This window comes from Taudactylus pleione, unplaced genomic scaffold (genome assembly GCF_031769625.1).
Source record: "Taudactylus pleione unplaced genomic scaffold, aTauple2 ptg000178l, whole genome shotgun sequence".
Classification (NCBI taxonomy): domain Eukaryota; kingdom Metazoa; phylum Chordata; class Amphibia; order Anura; family Myobatrachidae; genus Taudactylus; species Taudactylus pleione.
Genome location: NW_028284580.1, coordinates 5,634,953 through 5,659,817, shown reverse-complemented (window position 1 = coordinate 5,659,817; position 24,865 = coordinate 5,634,953). Strand labels below are relative to the sequence as shown.

General features: G+C 40.7%; 1 protein-coding gene across 2 annotated transcripts in view; it reads left to right on the top strand.

Annotated features, from left to right (window-relative positions):
- The window catches only part of PPARGC1B (PPARG coactivator 1 beta), a 112,410-nt gene extending 87,836 nt beyond the window's left edge, over positions 1-24,574 (top strand). The window contains exons 6-12 of one of the 2 annotated variants that reach the window (XM_088475771.1): positions 1,259-1,295; positions 2,509-2,573; positions 2,850-3,576; positions 5,794-5,857; positions 11,858-11,976; positions 15,428-15,582; positions 19,420-24,574. In XM_088475771.1, coding sequence (XP_088331897.1) covers positions 1,259-1,295; positions 2,509-2,573; positions 2,850-3,576; positions 5,794-5,857; positions 11,858-11,976; positions 15,428-15,582; positions 19,420-19,523 — 1,271 coding nt within the window. In that variant the 3' untranslated portion in view covers positions 19,524-24,574. Of the gene's footprint in view, positions 1-1,258; positions 1,296-2,508; positions 2,574-2,849; positions 3,577-5,793; positions 5,858-11,857; positions 11,977-15,427; positions 15,600-19,419 lie in introns of both variants that reach the window. The other variant, XM_088475772.1, reaches the window with a different exon arrangement.
- Positions 24,575-24,865: the final 291 nt, after the last annotated feature.

The following is a 24,865-nucleotide window of genomic DNA, read 5'->3' as shown; positions in this document are numbered from 1 at the left end:
ATAGTCCGGGTACACAATACACCTTTTAATTTGACCAGGTTTTTTTTGGGGGGGGAAGGGAGAGGGGGTCTAAGAACATGGCTTTTTTTGTTTTTTTATACTTAGATGGTGGTGACTGTTATCACTATTATTATTTGTTTTTTCAAAGTGGTTATTAAGAATTTTTTTTTTGCTGCTCACATGTCCTGCGATCCTGTTGCTTTCCTGAGATTCAGGCAACATTCTACCTGGCTTTTTCAGCTCTAACGCTTTGGAACCATACGTATGGGGAGATGGTGGGCAAATGGCTGTGATATAACGGCATGTGAGGCCAGAGTAAAGAGACATGATACGAGACATACATGTTTTGTTAAATAATATTCATTCCACACTGAGGAAATCTGCACAAACTGCCAGTTTCCCCATAATGTAAGACCTGCAGTGTGGTTATGGCAGATTCTGTCTCCATTGGAAATCTATAGAATTGGGTAGCTGAGCATCTTGGGAAATATGGTTTAGTTATAAGTAGATTTTTAAAACTTAGTTCCTAAAATCAATCTTTTCCCCCTTACCGAAGGCTGGAATAGGGCCTGCTTTGTCCAGAGTAGTGCACATGTAGGACCTAAATGTATACCTCTGTCACTGAGAATCTGCCCAGTGTACACTCCATGGCTGGGGACCAGGTCCCGCTTGGTTTTATTATAAGTAGTTTAGCAGAGTATTAGAGATGATGGTCACTTTGGCTTATTTATAAGGTGTTACAATTAACATTGGCTGAAATAATGTTATGACTTGTAAAGCAAGTTTATCAGTACACGTGTAAAGCAAAGAAATATTTCCTCTACTTTGAAGAGGAGTATGTACCAAGTAGGTGATATAAGTCAGTTATGCTGGAAAATTTAGAGAGCTCTGTAAGAAATTGCTTGCAGGAACAGTACCCTTAAAATGTATAGATTAGGTCATAGTAAATCTATCGGCTAGTTTTTAGTAGACAGGAAGTACCTTTTTGAAAAGAGGAACATTTAGGATCTCTATAGGGTGAATTCTCACTGCATTTGTGTGGAGTCCTATATATTACATACTGATATTTCATTTGTTATATGTAATTAGTATCCTGGCACTCCTTCATCATGACACCAACTGTTCTGTCACTGTGCACCTTGGGATGTGATTTTTAGATGTTAGCACCGCCTAGTGGGTGAGATTTGCATTACACTCTATATCAGCAGGATTCATCCTGCTTTAATCCCTGTTAACGTAGGTTTTTTTATGCTTTCAGGCAATACTGGATGCCCTGCAATGTCTTTGCCACAAACGTGAGTTTTTTTATGCTAAATTAGTGCAAATTCCTTATTTGATTTATTCTGGTTTCGTGTAAATTAGAAAACTTAAACAAACTTTGTTCAATTTTATCTTTCTTTCACAATGTAAATTAGATACTAGATCAATGTTCTCATGATGAACATCTTGCATTAAAATGTTGCACTGTGCATTATGTTGCCACCTTGTGGCATGTGATTGAACATGCAGACAATGTATATTACGTGCTTACATCATATCTATCACACTTTGAATTTTGTATACTAAACCGTAACATTAAACTACACATTTCAAGGCTCACAATGGTGCAGAATAATTAGATTACTTGTATCACAACAATACAGCTCCCAGTGTGGCAAATCGGTATTGCCAAGAATATATTGGAAAACTGAGTAATTCAGAAAATCAAGCTGCACAAGTAATAACCATAAATTAATTAGACTATTATAAACCACTAACCTAAACATTAAAGTATTTATAATACACAAATCTGAAAATGAACATAGATATAAACATTTTTATACACAATAGAAGTGCTCATTGTAATTACATATGCATACAGATTAATTCCACTTCTATAAACTGTAACATTATAACAAAGTTATTAAAAAGTAACATTATATCAAGGTTACCTCAATGCTCTATTAATTGTGAGCAAGAGGATGCATGTGTGGGCTATTGTCAAAAAATGCAAATTACGAGTAAAGTTTAAAAAAAGCAGGGAATAGCTTTTCTGTAGGTGTTTTTTTCTTTTGATTTTTTTATTGTTTTCATTCTCTGATAGTGGACTAGAGGTAACCATTTGTCTGATATCTAGCAGCTATGATACACTGTATCTAGTAAAACTTTTGCAGGTAATCTAGTAAAAGGCGTTTTATTCTTGGAATTGATAATGAACTTCTCCCTCATTGTCCTGCTTTATACCGGGCATGCACTATAAGACCTCATCCCTTTGTTATGTTCTGCTCTGTATATTCATGTTTCTGGAGGCTTGTCCGTATAATCTCAGACTCGGCACTCCTCAGCCCTTGCACAGCTTTTAGAGATCGGAGGACCTAGAGAAATGAGGTATCAGAAATAATGGCGCTGTTCCTGTTTATGTCATCATACCTTGGGACAGTCATTTCATATTTCCTCACAGTCACATAGTTTGTCCATCTATAATCTATACTGAAAGATATGAGTTGACTACTTACATTTGTTTTGCAGGAACTCTGCATTTGAGAAAAGGAATTTTGAGCAAGGACTTTCTGTTGAGCTGTGTGGGACTGCAGGTATTGTATTTTATGTTTTAGAATAGTTGTTTTCTGTGTAGCAGAGCATTAACTATTGATACCTAGGTGTAATGTCAACCATTTTATATAGCTTAATGTAGTATTCAAATTTGCATATTTGCAATAAGGATCCAAGTTGCAAGGCATAATCATAAGTAGGGCTTGTATAGTTTTTGTGGTATAATAAAACAAATGGACATCACATTGGAAATATGTCTAGATGGCAAATAACTTGGTTACATATGTAAGTATTATTTGTGTTTTGTTTTCTCCAAGGACTAACACCACCTACTACTCCACCTTACAAGCCTGCAGAAGAGGACATTTACAAACCTGAGCTTAGTCGGGAAACTGTCAATAAGGATTCTTTCATTACCTCGTCTTTTAAAGTGGAGTCAACTGAAGAACATCTTCTTATAAGTAAGAAGCTCTCAAAGAGACAGCCAGAGAGGACTGAATTATTTGCACACTTGAGCAGGACGCAGTCTCTCCCAGCTAACGCTCCATCACAAGGGATTAAGAGACCATTTTCACGGTCTTTTGGAGACCACGATTATTGCCAGGTTAGAAAACCAGAGGCTGTGTTACAGAGAAAACTACTGAAGTCTCTGGACCTGCCCAGCTCTGCTGAAAAGAGACAGAAGCATCCCTTGCCTCCAGTACATCAAAAGAAAGCTGAAAAAAAGACCTTAGAGTCTATTACACATGACAGCAAAGCGTTAAAGGACCATGAAATTCGAGAAAGTCTCACCAAGCACTTTGGGTTTCCAGATAATACAGTTAAAGAGGAGGTGGATGATGTTACGTGTATCAACCCTGAATATGATTCAGTCTTTGAGGATAGTGACAGTGAATGTAGCTCTCCAGAGGATGAGGTCTGCTTGTTGCCCCTCAGAACAAAGTCATGTTCTCGAAGAAGTCTTGCATCCAAGGTGCCGGGATTTCCTCAAAGTCAGACCACTGCTAGAATTATCAGCTCACCCAACAGCCGGAGAACACACAGGTGCATTTGTCATAAAGATTATACAAATTTACATTTATTTTATGAAAAATTATTTAACAGTAGCACACAATGGGCAAAATTAGAGATTTACCATCCCCTAAAACTGAAGGTAGAAGCTGGACTGCTGCTATCTCACTTCTAGTTTTTCTATTGTGTTCACCCTGAAAGGCTAGTGTGCCAGTCCCCCTGTAGCTCGGGCATGAGCTGGCTGACGGAGTGACAGTACAACCCTCGGGCCATAAACAGTGTTGCCAACTCTGAAATGGAAAACAAGCAACCTATAAGCAAAAAACAAGCCCAAAACAAGCCCAACCCAATCCTAAAAAGCCCAATAAAAAAGCCCAATTTATGGGGGTGTCTCTTTGTCCTCACTCTCTACCTGGTTAACTTCCTTTATTCTCTAACCTAAATATTTTAGTGTATGCACAGCCTTTCTGCCTATATTGCTTTTCTCCTTCTACACCAGCCTCCATATTTTTACCTCATCCCTCTTTTCATACCTCATTCCCTTGCCAGTCTTCAGCTGGGTACACACTTGCCGATGTTTGTGCCCAGCGATGCGACGCCTGACCACGCAATATATATCGGGCGGTCGACACATACTGCAGGATGTGGTGTCCAAACATCCGATATGTCGGGCATCGGCTCCATCCACTATGCCAGCATCGGCATCTAGGTCGTTCCATCGGCCCTACATGCAGGCAGACGGAACGACCCCGATGAACGACCCGCAGGAGTGCGCAGGGTCATGCATAGTGGGTACACACTGGCCGATTTGGACGATATGTCAGCCCAATCCGCAGGATCAGGAGACATATCGTCTAGTGTACCCACCTTTCCTTTACCTGACTCTTCCTCTTCGCATTTCTCTCACCCCTCTTCCTCACCTCCTTCATTCCTGTCACCTGTCTAATTCCATTATCCCCTCTTTTTAACAGCCTCAGTAATTTTAACTCGACCCCATGTACCTGCCTCATTTCAATCATCTAGTTTACCTCTCCTTCTTGCCTGCCCCCTTCAACTCCACCCTGTCCACTGCCCTCTATTCCCCAGACACAACCTTCCCCCCTCCCTCAGTCACTACCAGTGCTAAACACACACACAATTACTTACCTCTAGGGGTGCCTCTGCAATGCACACAAAAAAATAATCCCAAAAATAAGCAACCATAGTAAAATAAGCCCAAAAACAAGCAACAAGCTACTTCCAAAAAAAAGAAGCCCAATTCCGCTTGTTATAAGCAAACTTGGCAACTATGGTCATAAACCCAGACATCTCACACTGCAAAGGACATTTCTTATTGGAAGAGCTGTCCTTTGTGGTTTTTAAATGCAAATGTACATGCATATGGCATTAATAAATGCTGCTATGCATGTGGTAAGCGGCGGGATGTATTGCATCCAATGCTTGATGCATCTTGCCCTGGGATAGTTGTACTAAGCCTTGGAGAGAGATAAAGTACCAACCAATCAGCTCCTAATTGTCATTTTTCAAACACAGCCTGTACAGTGACAGGAGCTGATTGGTGCTTTATCTCCGCCCACTTTATCTCTCTCCAAGGCTTAATGAATAGACCCCATAGACCTTTTAGTACCAACCAATCAGCGCCTAACTGGCATTTTTCAAACACGTAAGATGGCAATTAAGAGCTGATTGGTTGGTACTTTATCTGCCTCCACTTTATCTCTCTCCAAGGATTAGTACATCTCCTCCCCTATATCCTATGGTCGTGTACAGGGGAAGTTAAGCATTCTTCTATATATAATACATACTATCTACTCTTTCCTAACAGGATTCATCCTGGAACCGTTATTACCATTGTAGTTGTCTATTAGTAGATTATGTACATGCTGGGTTGTGGCGCCAGGTTTCTACAACCACGTCTGCACTGACACATTTTGGGTTAGCAATACTTTGCTTGCAGTAACATTGAAGCACTGGCCAATACCTCAGTCAGCCATTCCCTAATGTCTTACAGTGCTGATGCTTAGGCTGGGTGCCTGGTATTGTCTTGTCACAGCAGATGAGATTGGCCTTAGGGTTTTGTGCAATAACCTAAGTTATGACTTTAAATTATTCATTTTCCATGACATTTATTTTCTGCATAATGTGTCTTATGGCTTCTCTGTGGGTACTGACAATAGGGCAAATACATGAATATATACATGTAACATTTTGATTTTTATACACATATGCCTTGTATCTTTTTGTAAACAGATATGAAAGCAATGAGCAGAGCTTGAGCCAAAGGCAAATCCAAAGAAAGAGACAGAAGGCAATAGTGAGTACTGACGCATGCTATACATCGCTCCAGTATGCACTGACCACCACCGATATGGTCCTGATGCAGAACGACCAGCGATGCATTCTGTGCACTGTGGAAAGATAACCTCCTCTTATGCATTGCACAGGAGATTCAAAATAGGCCTATATTTTAAGGCTTTAAATGGATTCATTTAGTTAAACCTGTACATATACTGAATAAAATGTTTTTTGTTTTTTTTGCTGCAACTGTAAATATACCAGCCCTTTCAGTAACTAGTGGCCTGCAATATTCATAATTTTATTAAAGACTTCCAGATGTGTCCTCGTACATCTAGCCTCATTGCTTGTTAAACAGCCCTTCTAGTCGCACCGTGGTGTGACCTAGTAGCGCCAAGCGTCTATTCGTACAACTTTTTAACTTCAAATGCGTCTTATTCGCAAAGCAAATATGTAGCGCGCGCAGCTTGTGCTGATTAAAATGATATGCGGTATGTCTATATTCTGTGTGTGACTGCGGCTGTATCTGCATGCGAAATGTTACGTTACAGTGTCAGCAGCTGTGGCGCTGTGACGTAGCGTTTCGCATGCAGATACAGCCGGAGTCACACACAGAATATAGGCATATTGTATATCATTATTATCAGCAGAAGCTGCTCGTGAGTCTTATTTGCATCATAGTGCACATAGGATGCATTTCAACCACGTAACTGACAATTTCTTTTTCCAAAAACCGCTCCAAAATTTTCGGTTTCTTTTATGATTGAATTAGGTCAAGAACATAATTTTAAACCTATCCATCGCTATTTTATTTGATTTTTTTATTTTTCCAGGAATGATGATGTTCGTCCATGTAAGATGACGTTTTGCCTCTTTCTGAGTTCCGTTTTTTTGGAGGGAAAAATCCGAACTCCACGTGCAAACTCGAACCTATCCGAGCCTGCACATCCCTAATAAAAACGGGCATCATGGGGGAGGAGGAGGAGCTGAGGCCGGAGCCGCGGCTGCTGCTTCCTGTACATAATAGTTCTGGAGCCGCAGTGGGAGGGTGTCCCGCTGGCGGCCCGGATACATAGCAGCAGCGGCGGCTACCAGAACTGCGGCTGCTGTTTGTTACTGAAGAGGGTGAGACCAGGAGGTCCCTCTGATGTAGAGGGCTGTGTGAAGATTAGCTTCCCACAGCCGCCTAGTGGGCATTTCTGACTGGTCGTATCAGATACAACCATGTCAGGGAAAGCCCAGTCTGGTGTGGTCGTATCTGATACGACCGTGCCAGGCAAGTGGTTAAGGTAAAAAGTCGTACGAAAAGGTGCTCGGCACTACCGGGTCACATGGAGCTCCCTCGTTGTGTGTAGTGTGACTTGTAGCGCACGGAGGATAGATGTATGTGGACACATCTGTAGGTTAAGTATAAGAGAAAGCTCACAAACTGCAAAAGCTATTAAATTGTTACGGTGATAATCTCAGGGTCAGTTTGTGGTGAAAGCCAAGGCATAATAATCTCTTAGCTGAGGAGTGTGTTTTCCAAATGCAAACTACAGATGTGCACCCCGTTTAACTGTAATCAAATTGTGAAAAGGATTCCTCTGTTGCTCAAGTTATCCATCTATGACTCCCCTTGGAAGCAAGAAGGATCATACAGATGTGTCCTCGCACATATATTCTGCAGTTGCACCAAACAGCCCCTCTCAGCGCGCCAGGTCCCGTGAGACTCCGCTAATGCCCTTTTATTTTTGAGTGTCTCTTTTTTTACCGAAAATGCGATGTGACTAGGACGCACCAGGAGACTGTGATGATTAATTGATATGTGACACTTGTATATCTGTGTGCTCCTGAGTCTCTGAATAAGTATATGAAGTGCTATGATGCAATGGCCGCAGCTTTTCTCCACAAGCACAGAGCAGGCTGTTTTAGCAGAGCGCCACTAAAAGGGCAGGGCGTATTTTGCTCCGTTAAAATTGGGCAGGGCACGGCACCCCGCTAAAACAGCCTAGCGGGAATATTAAGAATTGCATCGGACTCGATGGCTCACTCACGCCAGGAGGACACATCTGTACCTTGCTATCAGTCTCCTATAGGTGCCACATCTTGGTACGTACAGTGACTGGGGATGTACTCAAATGGCAGCCGCCGGCCACAATCCCGAAAGCGGAATGCCGGCTAGGGATTTATGATAGGCATCAAAATACCGACGCCTATCATAATCCTGACGCCGTAACGCCGAGGACGCCATCCCGAACGAAGGTAAGTCTGGTGCTCCCTTAGCGTTAGCCGCAGGGGGGAGGGTTAGTATTAGGGAGTCTAGCGGGGTTAGGGTTAGGTTTGGGGGGAGATTAGGGTTAGGCATCCCTAAGGGGGAGGGTTAGGGTTAGGCACCCCCAGGGAGAGGTTAGAGTTAGGCACCCCCCTGGGAGGGCTAGGTTTAGGGAGCGGTAAGGGGGGGATAGGGTTAGGCACCCCCCGGGGGGTAGGGTAGGGTTAGGCACTAAGGGGGAGGTTAGGCACGACTAAGCGAGGTTTAGGGGGGGGACAGGGGAGGTTAGGGCACTTACCTGCCCCTGTCGGGATCTTGATCCTGTCGGGCATCCAATGTTGGGATTTGAACCGGGAGTTCAATCCCATTCCCAGTGACACACGTAGGAGGGGTGGGCTGGGATTGTTATTACATAAGCAGCGATGTGTGGGCGGGCATGAGGCTAAACATTTCCCACACAGAGCGCACTGTGTCATTTAAGGAATAAAATGGAAAATGACCTGTGTTATTCCTTCCTGAATACAACGTCAGACAATTCCAGGGCTAGCCTGGGCTGGTTTCCACTACAACAGGTGGTGGTGAGCATGAGGGTCTCAGTGCTCTAGGGAAAACAAGTGCAGAGCCTGTGTCTATATGGAAGGTGGGCAGAATTCATTTAAAGGAAACTTGATAAAGATTTCTGGTGTCCAGTATATATTATAAAGTGTATAATTATATAGGCAGAGATAAAGCTATATGAGCACTAGCCTTACAGTTGCTTCATTTATCCTAGTCTTGATGTGCTTACATTTATCCCACCAGGTAACTTTGTATGCCTTTGTCCAGCAGCCACTACCTGACACAGCAACTCATATATGACATTTCTGTAGCCAATTACACAGACCAGAAGAGGCATTTCTGTTGTTGTTGTCCTCAATGTCTCCAGCCTTAGCATGCTGTGAGAGTATTGCCTTATAATAGGATGCCCCACTTCCACTTACATGTTATCTTATTTTATATACATATTACTAAAACCATAAAATAACAGTAAGCAAGCCATTTTGATATGACTTTATATTACAATAGTGCTGGCTATACTCATTATATTTTTATTTTCTCTCTGATTACATTATCATTTGTAAATGCACTCTTCATAGTTCTTCTGCATGCTACCTCAGTCATTGGCTGTGTACACTGTGTTCCCATAAGTCAGCAATCAGACTCTCAGCCTGTGAGCTCTTATTGTAGGATCATATGACAGTGACTTAACCAGCTAGGACAGCGCAGTGCTGCATTGATTCCTCAGTGATACATTACATTGGAGAAAACATTCCTCACTGTCATGCAGGAGTGCTTCAATAGCTGATGTGTTGCCTTCACTATCTATATCCATCTTTCCTATGTTCTGCTTTCTGACAGGGGGAGAGATGACCTCTCCATTAGAGGTAATACGTGGAGAAAGGGGCTTCTGGGGATGGAAATGCACACCAGAGATCTCCAGTGGTGGTGGATGTCTGAGCAATGGGTGAGATGTATCAAGCCTTGGAGACAGATCAAGTTGACAGAGATAAAATACCCACCAATTTAGCTTCTAACTGTCATTTTACAGGAGCTGTGTTTGAAAAATGACAGGTAGGAGCTGATCGGTTGGTACTTTATCTCTCTCCAAGACTTCTTCTCTCCCTATATATCCCTGCTCCAGCATCTGCTTATGTATGGTATCTTTGTACACTATCAGCTGGTCTGTCTCTCCATAGAGTTCAGGGATTCTTTTTTTTTTTCTTATGTTTTATTACAAAACGTGTGAAAAACTACTATAAGTAATATATTGGCACTTAAATACCCTACAGATATTTGCATGCAAACCTCTAGAAAGGCTTTTTACCATTTATAGAACATCTATATTTAAAACAAAGAATAAGTGGATTCTGCTTACAAGGCCGGGAGATTACATTTAGGGCAGGTTATCAGGGTATGGGTGGGCGTATAGAAAGAGCAGGTTCCATGCTGGTGAGATTCGTGGTCTCTCTGTAAGTTTACTGTCTCATCTATTTTCCTGTCAAAAACTGGAACTGCTATAGAAACGGTCAAGTGCAACGTTTTCATTGCTTTCATTTGAAATGGTCACAAATCCACTAATTATTTAATAACATGTTCTTAGAAAGTGCATCTGTCACCCACATGCAATGAGTGCAGCCATTTAATGGGCTGAAACAATGTTCACCTTTGGGAAATAGTGACATGACTCTGAGGCATGAGGTATAAAGTTCCTCAAAGCTCAATGACCTCACTAGATCCTACTAAATTGATCCTCTATCAGTAGGTAATGTCTGTTTTCCAATAGGACCTTAATTAACATGAATTGTGTTAAAGGAGAATGTGCAAATAAATAGCACACAGCAGATGATGTTTACTGGTAATTCACTTTATAGGATAAAATATTTACTTTCATTCTTTAAAGCTTTTTTTTAATATATATTATTTATATCACTTGGCTCACCCCCTGATTATTTTCTTTAGATCAATCTTAGTTTCTGTAAAGTGCATAACCTGACATTAAGCAGCAGTGGAGGGACAGAACACCTAGTTCTTGCTTTATAGCCAAGCACTGTATGGCAGAGATTTTAATGGGCCACAATGTACTACAAAATTATACCGCTACTAGCCTAATATGCTGGAAATTCAATAAAGAGAGACCCACGGAACACCTTCACTTTTATAATCCATGTTTCATAATTCATGACATTTAAATAGAATTTTTATTCATTTTAATAACTAAGATCAGCAGATCATATTACTGCAAGCTATGCTGTGCTTTGGATCTTGCAACCTCTAAATTGCTGATTTTCTATCTTATATTTATGATGAAGTGTTTAAGAGTTTATTGAGCAAAATTAGATTAATTTTGAGACTTTTGTTTCTCAAAATATACTCCTTTTGAATGTCAGAGTGAAATCAAACTCTTTGGGCCGTATTCAATTGCGCATTGCGTACTTTCCGCCGTCATCGCTAGTTTTGGCTCCGGAAAGGTATCGCGTTCGTCCCTGCTTTTCGCCCTATTCAATTGCAAAGGAGACGAGAACGCGTCCTGGCGAAACTCAAATCGGCGAAAAGTCCTGTCAGAAATGGGGAAATCATCCTGACACCCCCCAAAAGATGCACTGACATGGGGGATCACTAAGGATACCCCCGAATAGCCCTGCTGAAGGTATTTGGGGTGCTTAAATGCTCTCAATTGGTGCTAATTAGCGTCTTTGCACAAGTGGTGAAGAATAGCATTTAGCCATTTTGTTAGGAGGAAATAAGTAGTCCCAGCAAATTTGGGGTACATGAAAATGGGAGCAAGCATGGTTAAATATTGCTAAAGTGCATTTTTAAAATACGTTAAAAATGCACCTTCAGCAAACACCTGCAATCAAAACTTTGCACCCCAAACCCTCCATTCAGAGGCGAATCTTTTCCGCTGGTTACAAGAACACACACTGCACCGGCGAAAAGTTTTTGCAATTGAATAAGGCGGAAAGTTTCCAACAGGTGAAATTACGTCATCGCCGAAAACTTTTCGCCAAGAACGGCTTTTCGCCGGCAATTGAATACGACCCTTTTGTCTGTTAAAGCACAATTTACTCTGTAAAAACAACTGGTCATTATGTTTCTTTACACTATATAACAATCCAATGATGGCTGAGCGGTGAACAGACTGCACACTGCCTGATCACATGACATTCCTGATCACATGACAGTGCTTTGCGCTGAACACTGACTTGTATTGTGTCATCTGTGCAGGACGAAGGCCGGGTCATCTACATCAGAAACCTCTCCAACAGCGTTAATGATAATGAGTTGAAGAGAAGGTTTGAAGTGTTTGGAGAAATCACTGAATGCCGGGTCCTTAGTAAAAGCAGGTAAGAAAGGTCTCCTTAGACTTTTAGTTGAGCACATCCTGGTAAATACAATATATTATTTATAATTATCTACTGGCGGCAGTTAAATAAAGAACAGCAAAAAAAAATTTCCTGATATATGCACAGAAATTGCATCTGAAAATTACATATAAATGCCATGTTTTTTTAATTGTGTTAGCAATAATTGATATTATGTAGTGTCCTATATAGTGTCCTTAACAGGTGGGACAGTTATTTATGCCGCTTTATTCTGGGCAGCCAAATCAGCTGATGTTATAGGCTGTGGCGGATTTTACCTAGGGGCTACATGGCTGCAGGCCCCCCAGTATAATTGCCACCTCAGTGACTGCACTAACAGTGGTTTCCCATTGGAAGCTTTTTCTAGTAATCACAGCCTGGTAGGCAGCCCCAGGGGAGGTGATTTCTGCCCCTGGGACTGCCAGTCTGGACTGTGACAGCTGAGAGCTCTTTCCAATTCCCTTCTATCGCGCCAGCACTTCCCAGCTGCAGTCCTTAGAAGATGGCCGCTTGTTCATTTGTGCACATGCGCGTGATCACGATCTTGCACGTGCGCACATTTACAGATCCCCTGGTAAGGAGCTGCCACTGGTTACATACAAAGTCGCACCAAACAGCCCCTTTCGGCGCACCACGTCCTGTGTGTCTCTGCTAGCACTGGGCATGTTTTTTGCCGAAAATGTGTGATGGGAAAACTCTCCTGTAAAAATACATCTGCCTGTGATCTGAGAGTTTGGCAGAAACATACACAGATCGCTGTGATCCATGTTTGTTTCTGCCTATAAATATAGAAAAAAAAAAGTAAATATCAGAAAAAAAATGACATGGGGTCCCCCCAAAAAATCTTAACCAGCCCCAGGCTTGCCAACCAGTCCTGGTTTCTAAAATTTTGGGGAACAAAATTTGTAGGGTTCCACCGTAATTTTGAAACCAACACCAGGCTGCAGGACCAGTCCTGGTTTTAAATATATTTTGGGGAAAAAATGCGTAGGTTCCCCTCTATATATTAAACCAGCACAGACCCAAAATGGCCAGGCTGTAATGCCACAGCCCAGAGACCCTTTCACCGGGGCTCTGGGGCCAAAGAATTATCAGCCCAAGCCGGTCAGGCCAAGCCGGGGATCTCAGGGGAGGTGAGGACCCCCCCAAAAAAGGGTCCCCCCTCTCCCTTAACCCCAGGATTGGTCTGAAGCCTGGGGCTCTTCCCCGCACCCCTGGAGCATTGGGTACAGGGGTAATAAAGTGTGGAAATATAAGTAAACTATTGTATTTTACAGTGGGACTACAGGTGCCAGCATGCCTGCCCTTTGGCACTTGTGGAACTACAAATGCCAGCAGACGGGCGGCACCTGTACCCCCACTGTAAAATAAATAGTTAAAGAAAGACAAAACACACACACCATGATTAGTAAAGCTTTATTACATACACCTACCCATTCCTTAATGCCTGGCCCTGCAAAAAAGATTTCATACTCACCTATCTCCTGGCGCTGGTCTCCGCAGCATGCCCGGGACTTGGCAAAACAAAAAAACGACTTACCCGACCAGATGGACCCACTATCTGTATGTGTGTCGTCACACATACAGATAGCTCGCGAATGCCAGCTGACGGGACTGCACAGCGTTTGCATGTCCCGCCAGCCAATCAGCGGCCGCCAACTGTAGAGCAGCCACTGATTAGCTTCGGCTACTGACAGTTCCCACGTAATTTTTTTTTTAAAACTTTTAACCCGTTTTTTTACAGGTACAACACAAGCAGCTTACACATATCTCACTGATATGTGCAGGCTGCTTGCTCGGGAGAGTTTTGCAGAGAGAAAACTCTGCAATCTCGGGTGAGTCATCTTCTGCAAAACCTGCTACTCGGGAGAGAAATCTCGTTCTGCTTCACCATCGGCCATCTCGCTCTCAGCTAAACTCTCTTCTTGGTAAATTTGCGAGTCTCAGGAGCTTCAAATCATCCGAGTTTAGGTGAAGCTAATTGAGTTGAAAAAGAAGCAAACTCTCCCAGACTCGATTCTTAGTAAATTTACCCCTAGATTTGTGAAGACACATCTGTGGGAATAGAATCTCGCACAGTGAAAGGTCTCTGGTCCACAGGTGTAGAATATATAAATGTAGGGACTGTGAGAAACATAATAGCTGCTCTTACATGGTGAGAAGCAATGCTTGCTGTATAATTATTATTATTATCCTTTATTTATATGGTGCCACAAGGGTTCCGCAGCGCCTCACAAAGTACATTAACAAATGAGTAAACTCGTAAAACAGCGACTTACAGTACAAGACCATACAGAATAAGAACATGGTTTATAAACATTGCTGCAGCGATCATAACACTCAAAAAAGCAGTAGGGCATCAGCTACCAAGTGTTAAGTGCCCTTGTGGAGAGTTTTGAGTAGATGATCATATGAGTGAGGGAAGGAAAAGCACATAAGGGAAGAGGGCCCTACTCGTGAGAGCTTACATTCTATAGGGGGGGGGGGGGGAGACAGACAGGGGTGACACAGATAGGGTAGACAGTGAGGAAGAAGCATGTAAGCAGCAGGTTAGGATGAGAGCTGGAAGGATTTGAAGTAGTGAGCCTTGAGAACCCGTTTGAAGATTTGTAGAGCAGTGGAGAGTCTGATAGGGAGAAGGAGGGAGTTCCAGAGGTAGGGAGCAGCACAGGCGAGATCATAGAGGCAGGAGTAGAAGGAAGTGATCAATAGGCAATAGAGGTGGGATGCATTTGTAGGAAAGTGAGGGAGATTAGTGTGATGTAGATGAAGGTGTGGTGAAGTGATAGGGAGAGGAGGGTGGGTGCTCAGATTAGTGGTTGGGTAGTAGGACCATTGTGGGGGAGAAAAAGAATGAGAGAGGAGTAACGAGAGAGGAGAAGGAGGGAAACTGAGGGGAGGCATACAGACAGAGGAGGGGAGAAAAGTGGAGGAGACCAGGGGGGAAGGATAGAGGTGGGAACAGGGGGCAGAATAAAGGATTAGGTAGGCACTGAGTAAAGTGAGAATTTGAAGAAAACATGGTCACGGTGTGGATGAGGTAAGAATAGTGTATGTGTGAGAACGACAGTGTTGAAGGTTTTTCAAAAATGCTGGTGAAAGAACACTGTTGGTGAATGCGTATGCTTGATGAACAAAGTAGTGTTTTTTTTTGTTTGTTTGTTTGTTTGTTTGTTTTATTGAGGGGAATATATGTGATTTAAAGTGTCTTGAAAATGAGTAGTAAAAAAAGTTCAAAGTTGTGAGGCTAGGCAAAGGCAATGGTAAATCAAACCATATATGCAAGGTTTAGAGGTTACTTTGCATTGGTACAAATAAGAATTTAATTTAGTATAATGCAAATGTACTTCGCCAATGGTTTCCTCTTATGTTACATCTATCGTATTATGCACTGTTTTCAGTTTTCTTATTATTGTCTTGTTTTTTCTTTCAGAGGTGAGAAATATGGCTTCATTACGTATCGGTGCTCAGAGCACGCTGCATTGTCATTAAAGAAAGGCCACTCTCTGAGAAAAAGGAACGAGCCCACATTTAACATGAGCTATGGAGGCCTCAGGCATTTCTTTTGGACCAAATACACTGATCTAGGTAAAATTGCTGGCCATGTAAGTGATGTGAGCGGTTGAAGGAGTTATCATTACAGATAAATGTCATAGAGTAATCTGGTTTTGTTGGTGATGAAGGGTTGGTAGTCCACGGAATCGCCTCTAGCAAGTTACCAATACAAGTAATGCAGCCTGCATTTGCAGAGAATATCATTCTTTAACTATACAGACAGGGTCTGATGCGGAGTTGATATCTAGCATATCTTGCATGCTTTAGCACTGCGCATGCTCCGGAACCAAGTGCATGCAAGTATGGATGATGCAAAGTTAATCGTAGTGCTTGGCACCACGCATGCTCCGGAACCAAGTGCATGCAAGTATGGATGATGCAAAGTTAACCATAGTGCTTGGCACCACGCATGCTCCGGATCCAAGTGCATGCAAGTATGGATGATGCAAAGTTAACCGTAGTGCTTGGCACCACGCATGCTCCGGATCCAAGTGCATGCAAGTATGGATGATACATAGTTAATCGTAGTTTCTATGTAAATGTAGATAGACCTGTTTCCAAGAGTATAATTTGTACCAAGTTTAGACTGGTGCAAGTGCATCCCAATTATGATGACTAGTAGCAAACCAAGCACGCAATGTGGGAGCATAAACAAGCATCCAACCCTGCATCAGGCCCTTAGTGTTTGGTCCTGCTACTGGATACATGTTTCCAATGGCCTAGGTGAATTATAGGTAACGACCCTTCTAGATCTGTAATGTGAGCACCAGAAAACAGCGATATAGATTCACAAAATCCTTAGAACTGGTATTTTTCATAATAAAAAAATTTCTTGGGCAAATATTAACTTTATTACAGACATTACTTAAACATAATTTTATATAAGAAATAGTCACCCCTCGTTTTCAAGTGTGCCTTGGATATATCATGTGCTGCTGTGGCCTAATTACAGACACAGGACATTATACATTCCAATCTTAGACAAGTGGTAGCTATAAGTGACTCAGGGAGGGTGTTACCTAAACGAGGAGCCAGGGATTCCACATTTCATGTTTAGTTTAGAAAGTATTTGAAGCACAAACCATAAACGCCAGAATAGATCATATAGCATTTCACAATGGTGTGTTACACAGCAAAACAAGAGATTCTTGGTTTATTGTTAAACTGTATCAAGCTCACCAAGGGGAATTTGTGGGGCTCTACTATAAATGATGTTGCTATAGTCTATAAGTTGTCTTTGCCTCTATTGTGCAATGTGCTTTAGTCTTTATCTATACAGTATAAGTGAGAAAGTGTGTGTGTCTGCTCTCTGTTTGTCCTTTATGCACGGCCAGAGTTTTGGACTTGGCTCCACCAAATTTGGCATGGTGATGTAGTTTGACCAGGATTAGATTTTTGCCTAGGATTGAACTTCGTCAGGGCCACACACTGTCACGCAATCCCATAAAACTGGGACACTCTTAAATTACACAGGTTCTGGGGCTGAGAGGCTGGGTTCATACACACACTGTCACACTCTGGCAGGCTCAAGAGCAGCTCAGCATTCGATACATTCAGACTGTGGCAGACAGCACAATCCATCCACAATCTTTGATCTTGGCAAAGTTTAGCACATGGAGATTTTAATTAGCAGTAGAGACTGATCGCCGCTACACAGTGCCACTGTGGGCGAGCCCCATTCTGTCCATTTCCCAAAACAGAGGCGTGTCACCACCGTTGGGGGGGAGTGGAGAGGCCAGGATCTCCATCGGCTGACTGAGATTTCATGGCCTCTTTTACTCATCTATGGCGGCCGGTTTGCGTGACCCATGCTCACTCAGCCGGCCGAAGGGAACACAGATGATCCAATGCTGCGTCCATCAGTAATGCATGCAGGAGGCGTGACGCCTCTACCTGCATTACCATATTACAGCTATCGCACTGCAACTGCGATAACATGTCTGTCTGCATCTGAATCATCCCCTGTGTTCTACAGGGATTTCTGAAATGCAAGTGATTTTGGAAGCTATACTAACTTGTGTTCTGTAAGTCAGTCTGCTCCTGATATACCCCATTCCAAACCGTATGAGACTATGGCTGTCTGCACTGTCACTTACTCCTAATTTGCATAGTTATCCAGGTTATAGGTGAGGAAAATGTAAAAAAAAATGAAGGCTGCAGGTGTACTTCAGGGTCCAGTCTTTAACCTGGGCAACGCCGGGTATCTCAGTTATTGCCAAATAACATAGATACTGTTTTATCAATGTTCCTAACCAATATGTTTTGCGTTCTGCTCCACTTAAGAGAAATACAATTACCTTCAGTGACCAGCCTTTACTGACCACTCCTGTTGGTGCTACTTAGCCACCAGAGTGACACTCGACAACTATAACTTTCAACTGCACATCACCATGGTTCTCTCTATTTGTCGAACAGTATTTGCTGCTACCTCCAGGCTTCTTCACTTGGCAGCTTTAACAACTTGCATCCAGATAATGTGTAGCTGCAGTAGTGTTTCTTTGCAGATGACTGTGGATAGTTCCTCCTGACCATTTACAATGGATCAGAACTGCTAAACTGTGTTGACTTAAGGCACTGGGTTCAACACAGGATATTCAGGGGGTGGATGAGAGAGATTGCTCTGTTAGTTACAGGAACTCAGTAGGTAAGGTGTCTTTCATGCATAGAGCAGGATCTTTAGAATTAGAATTTGCAATGTTTGTTACTGATTACACAACACCCAATTAAAATAAAAGGTCTACACACACATTTATATGTTTTTTTGTCTTTATATTAATTTCTGTACATTCAGGTTGGCTGGTGGTAATCCTGCTCTCTCAGTACCAGTCTAGATTTGTTCACCTACAGTATATTGCACATGTTTAACCCAGACTTTGTTCACACTTTTCCCCTTGTATTCAAATGCAAGGCATATCTTTTTTTCTAAATATTGACGTACTGCCAGGATGATATTGGGCTCAACTCCACCCTGTCTCTACTAAGACTGGGTGGTTGGCCTTTAAATCTCCCATCCATATTTTTCCCTCCAGGAAGAATATAAAAATACACAATCAGGATCTGATCTAAAAGTTATTCCAAAACGGGGACAGTCAGGTCATCAAGGAAATGCTCAATGCTAACATGTTTGCATGTTCTTGTATACAGGACTTTACTTTTTGTTTGGAAGTTTGATTATATGTAAACAATACACCATGGTCTGACCTTTAAAAAATTCTGGTAGAATACCAGGACACAGGATTCGGCTGGAGCATTATAATAAATGATACATTCTAATAGGGGGAGGTAGTTAAATGCCGGGTGTCGGCATACCGGTGCTCAGAAAGCTGGCACCAGAATCCTGGCACCAGTGAGAAACCTGGTGCTGGCACCCGACTGTAAGTAGTGGGACTAGAGGGAGAGTTAGGGTTAGGCACTAGAGGGAGGGCTAGGGTAGGCACTAGGGGATAGGGTTAGGTTTAGGCACTAGGGGGGAGGTTAGGTTTATGGTGTGGGGAGGGAGGTTTAGGGGTTGGGTTAGGGTATTTACCGGCCGTTGTCTGTATTTTAACCCTGTCGGGATGCCGGTGTCAGGATTCTGACCACCAGGATCCCAAGCGTCGCATCCCATACCCAACCTCTAATAGGGAATGAGTGGAGAAATTGAGACTGATCTAATTAGTTTAGCTTTAGATATTTCTATTCTGAAATAGCTTTTTTTAAGCCAAGCCAAATCCTCAAGAACCAACACTTATAAGCTATAATTAAATTTAAAATATCATTTAAAACCATTTTGTGGTTACAGTGTATTGTTTATTCAGTAACGATATTGTAAAGTGTAGATTTATCTATTTTCCGTACATGATTAACAGTTCTATCTTCTTTCCTCATCAGATTCAAACGCAGAAGAGCCCTCGCCAACTGTAATGAAGAGCAAGTACGAGTCTATGGATTTCGACAGCTTGCTGAAAGAGGCACAGAGAAGTCTGCATCGATAACAGCCTTATCTAGGAGGAGTACCTCAATACCTCAGTCAAGGCACTTCCAGCATGTTTACGAAACATAAATGGAATACAGAAACAAAAGACTTTATCCTTTGAATTGATGTTTACATTGAACAAAGCTGCTTCTGTATGTTATCTATCCCATGGTGTTGCTGTCTCACTGCCACATTTTAACGTCTTTGCTTTTTTTGGGTGCGTCTGTAAACCTAATGTCCAACCTCTTTCCCTTGTGGTAGCAGCTGTGTACTCCATAACAGTTTGTCTGTAGTACGTAAAACAAACCAACAACAAAAAAGTCTTTTGTGAATGCAGTCTGGATACACAACTAATTTTACTAGGAGAAAGATGTATATTCTTGAAAAATGTATTTATGGTTCACTTGTACTGTATTTCAGATTGTTGTCTGCTTCATCTTAAACTATGCACTCTAGTGAGGTGTTTGCAAAAGATTCTAATTAATCCTCATACTTTAACGATCATCCTGAAATCATTGGGCGTTGCCTGTGAGTCTGGATGAAGGCAGGGCATTGAAAATAATATAGCTGATCTTTATGATGAAGATAGTTTTAGTATGTATTCGTTCTTGAAGTAAAACACTGTAAGTGCAGAATAGAAGTTTTATTCTGGACACTGGATCACGTCACAGTGGGTTTCCCATGCATACAGTATACTACATTTTCATTAGCTCTATAACCTGTTTCCTCCTTCTTTGTTTTAAAGCCAGTTTTGGAAGTCGCACAAACACTTAATATGATAATTATTAAATAATAATTACTGGCTTTATGAGTATCACATTCCTTTATCGATGTCATCTTCAGAATGTCTTTCTGTTTTCAAAGGATGACGTTTGTACACTAGGACTACAATATGTTAGTCTTGTAGCGTGATTATAATTTTGATATTTTCTGAGCACTTTTCTTCAAAAACAATTCATATTTTACATGTGTTTTGAATGCAATACTGTACGATCTGGGGGTGTCATTTTGAACGAATGAACAACCAATTTGCATGCAACATTTTAGTTCTGCATTTCTTGAAAATTGTAATGTGGTGCCCTAAATGCAAACCAGAACCCAGTATTCTTCACATAGATTGACATGCTAATGCCCTTAACTCTGTACAATAGACATTTCTCCTGTCATGGACAGTATAACTTTCTTTTCCAAAGATTGCTATGGAGAGTTGCCTCCTTATTTCATTATTGTATATAGTGAATTCATAATATCAATGTGACAGACAGCAATACACAGCTGGAATAATGGCCGCCATATTGTTTCTGAAGTAAAACTTTAGCTTTGTATAAAAGCCATTATTTCCAATAACACAAAAGTGTTGTCATTTATGTTTTGGGAACTGGGACTGCTGAAGCCGTTTAATATGTTTACCAGGGTAGCATAGAATGTAGGAATAAGCCATTTTGTGTAGTTTAGGAGACATAGCCTTACTTCTTTACATAGTCACCGGTAGATATCTTCCGGTCTTATTTTTTTATGTTTTGCCAAAGTTTCCAGCAGCTCCCGCAACCCTGGCTAGGATTGAACATACCACTTTGGCAAACACCTTATTGTAGTTCTGCCTTTCTCTGTCATAGTATTCTCATACAACAATGATGTTTACATGTGATTGCTATAGAGTTTACTGTAGAAAAAAAATAAATCGATATATATATACATATAAAATATATACAAATATGATACCCTTAGGGTGATTAGTTATGTGCTGTGTTGTGCTGATCGTTTTGAGAACACTATGTGGAATATATGTCTCCTGACTAGACACATACGGTTTACACAAAGCACATATGTTGCGTTGGGGTTTCATTTGTATCAGGTTGATGATCAATAATTTTTTTTTACCAGCTTTTCTGTGGCAGGTATGTGACTTCTTCTAAAGCTCAGTCGTGCTTCCTTTTGCAGGCCAGAGTCCTCTGGTTTTCAGATAAAAGAAATGACAGATGCCCAAGTATGTAATACTTGGTGTACATTTTAGAGTAATGTAATAATTGTTTTTATTTTAATTTCCGTGATGCCTTTAGATAATGTTTAGCAAGCTTATTGTTCAGCACTTATGCAACGTGTAGATACTTGTGCACGTACACGCTCACAGACTGGTTTTCTTTTTAGTGAGGGCGGTTTTGCAAAGGTTGCAACTCCAATCAATCCCAAAAAAAACACCCCCAAAAAAATTTGGCATAACAATCAGACCCCAGATCTGTGGGATCTGTGACTTAATTCAATCACCTACCCTTCCTGTGTTCCCTAGCTGTCATTTGGCAGGCTATAAAAGCCAAGGGGTAGAACCCTGCCCTCTAATTTGGTGGATAGTTCCAGACATTCATTTACCAGAGTGTAGAAAAAACCTCCCACTACTTGATTGGTTAATGTCCAGTGTCATTCACCACTTAGTGTGCTCCTGAATATGACACAGTCATACCCAGTAACTGTGTGACCGCACACTGCATGGCTGTGCCTGGCAACTGAGAAGCTGGCACCAAGAAGGCTACTCAGTCGCACTGATTTTGTTTAAAACTGATGCCATCCTGCCCCTTGAACCAGTCTACTCTGCTTTGAGAGAAGGTCTCCGCTGTCAACCCCCCTCTGGATTCACCAATGCCCATAGCTACAATAGTAATAGTTTGTAGATCATTCATAGTGGGTTTTTTTCAGTTTAAATAGTGTACACTTACCAGTTATGAATGTATTTCAAGGTAAATTGTGGCCTGTAATAATCTTTACAGTGACAAGGATTTTCTAGTTAAAATCTTGTAACCATCATTACTATTTTGTTCATTCTAAGTAATTCTAAAATTGACTTACAGTAGTATTGAGGTTTATTAATAGTCAATTTTGTTTTGGCTATGTCATACATATCATTATTAGGCTATAATCCGTTTGTGAGGGGGAGCAAGACTTGAAAATGATTTATTCCCATAGGTGATATTCAGATAAAATTATTTGGTTATACTGCGAAATTCACAAGTGAAAAATATGCAGTCACTAAGGTGTCCCTTACTGAGCCAATTATGCCTACTTGTCCTTCTCACTAGACCCACAGGGCCACCACGAATTGGCTTTAAAACCAAATAGAATTATTGTGAATAAAGATAGTTAATAATAGACAATACAGGATAAGATGCCTGAAAATGTGTGTAAGACTATTTCCATCTATATAAATTGGCCAATTGTTCAATGTAGCAGGGTCTTTCAAGAGAAGTTTTCATTTAATGTAGTAATTTATGGATCAAATTTGACTAGTTTGAAAAAGACGATATGAGTAAATTTGCTAGATTCGTTAATAAGCAAATACACATTGAACAATTTACGACAAAAATTAAGTATTAATATGTTCCAGGAATCCTACTTTGTGTTTATTATTATTAAATGTTCTTGAAATTGAGGCTTTCACCGCTGAAACAAATTACAAATTAATATTTTTGTTATTTCTAAACTGTTAGCCCTCCTAAGTGATATATTATAAATGAGTATTTGTTGGTGCTCAGGGTTCTAGAATTCTACTTACAGAAGTACTTTTACAAATGGGGTTGTTGATAAAGCAATATAGTTGCTTCATAGGGGAAGAGTGTCCGTGCGTGCTATATCGCTCAGATGTGACTTGTAAACATCTACCTTAAAGAGCTAATACTTCTCCTATTCATTAGATGTGACACGTAAGCAAAATCATTTCTTTTAAGTGCACAGTTTGCTCTTTTTTTTATTACTATTTATTTTTGTATTGTTATTACCATGGATGATTTTTTTTGTTATGAAATTCTAAGTGGCTACAACTACACCAATCTAAAAATTATAAAATGGGGGGGAAAAACAATAATTACATACATATAAGCAACGACCTTCAAATGAATACACTTATGCAATTAAAGAATGAGCAGTTACGTCAGAATAATCACGCTTGGGGACAATTCAGTTTTAGCTGTTTTGAATTTCATTTTTTTTACGTCCATTGCATTGATGTTTTGTTTAATTTCATGGTATTCATTTTATACAAGTACAGACTCTAATCATTTGTAAAGTTTTCTCATTTTGATTTATCCTCCAATATGTGCATAAATTATTTCTTTTACTTTATGTCCTGTTTCCTCATGTTTGTAGTTTGACTTTATTTGTTGCATCCATCACCCATCTCAAGCACCATTAAGCAATTGAATGGAAGAACAGTCCGTCCGTTTTTGCTTACTCATCACCATTACTCTTTATGTTCTAGCAGTGCTGCCCAGCATTTTCCTGACGGGGGCACCATCTGTATTTTTTAACCATGCATATTTGTTAATTGGACCAGGTAGAAAGCATTTAAAACAAAAGGGACAATCGTAGTTGGTGCCTCGAGTTGGACAGCTACATTCCAGAGCTTGGAATCTAGAATGTTATGAGCTAGATCACAATGCATGGGGCATTATTATCAACCTAACATGACTATAAGTTTATAAAGAAAATAGATGTTTTGTATATGATTTGATTCGTTTCACTAGGAAGGTGTGTGCATTTTCACCACACAACATTAGCTGTATTATTTATAATTACAGAATAAATCTATTTTTGTTGTTAAAGAGCACTGCTAATTATTGAATTCATGGTTATATGAATGATTTATTTGTTGTTTTTATTCATATTAGAGGGATATCTTTTTATGTTTCACTCTTTAACTTTTGTTCCGTTATACCTTTATGAACCATACCTTTTACCCTTAAGTGGCATACATTAATATGCCATTTTATTTTTTATTTTTAGTGTGATTTAACGGTCTACCTTATAAAGAAGAGAATGTTTTACTGTATTTTTACATTGTCAGATCCTATAGTTTCGTAGATAATTTAAGCAAAATCGCTCAGTGTATTATCCAGTGAGTATAAAGTATATTTTAAATTGTGTAAATACTTTCTGGACTGGCTTCTTTTACTCAAATTCTATTCCTCTGGATAAGGAGTTTCTTGTTTACATTACAAAATAAAGTGTAGAACCTCTACATTCATGTACTGTAAATAGCAACTGTGTTCAGCCTATGAATAAAACTAAACTGTGGATGGTAAAAATTTAACCACTAAATTTGTCTCTTGGAAGTACTTTGTGTAATCTAGTTCACACAAGGACATAAGCATTAACCACACCATAAATCACAATCAACTCAAAAAATAAGTCTTACAATTGTATGTATAGAGTGAACAACCAGATTTTTTTTTTGGAGGGGGGGGGAGGATTTAATGAGAACGCTTGAAGGCAATGAAACTTGTGGGATACCTGGAAGCGTACTCGCAGAGGCGACACCAGACATGGGGGTTTTGTGTAATCATGCATTCGGCATACACGTAAGCATCATAGGCT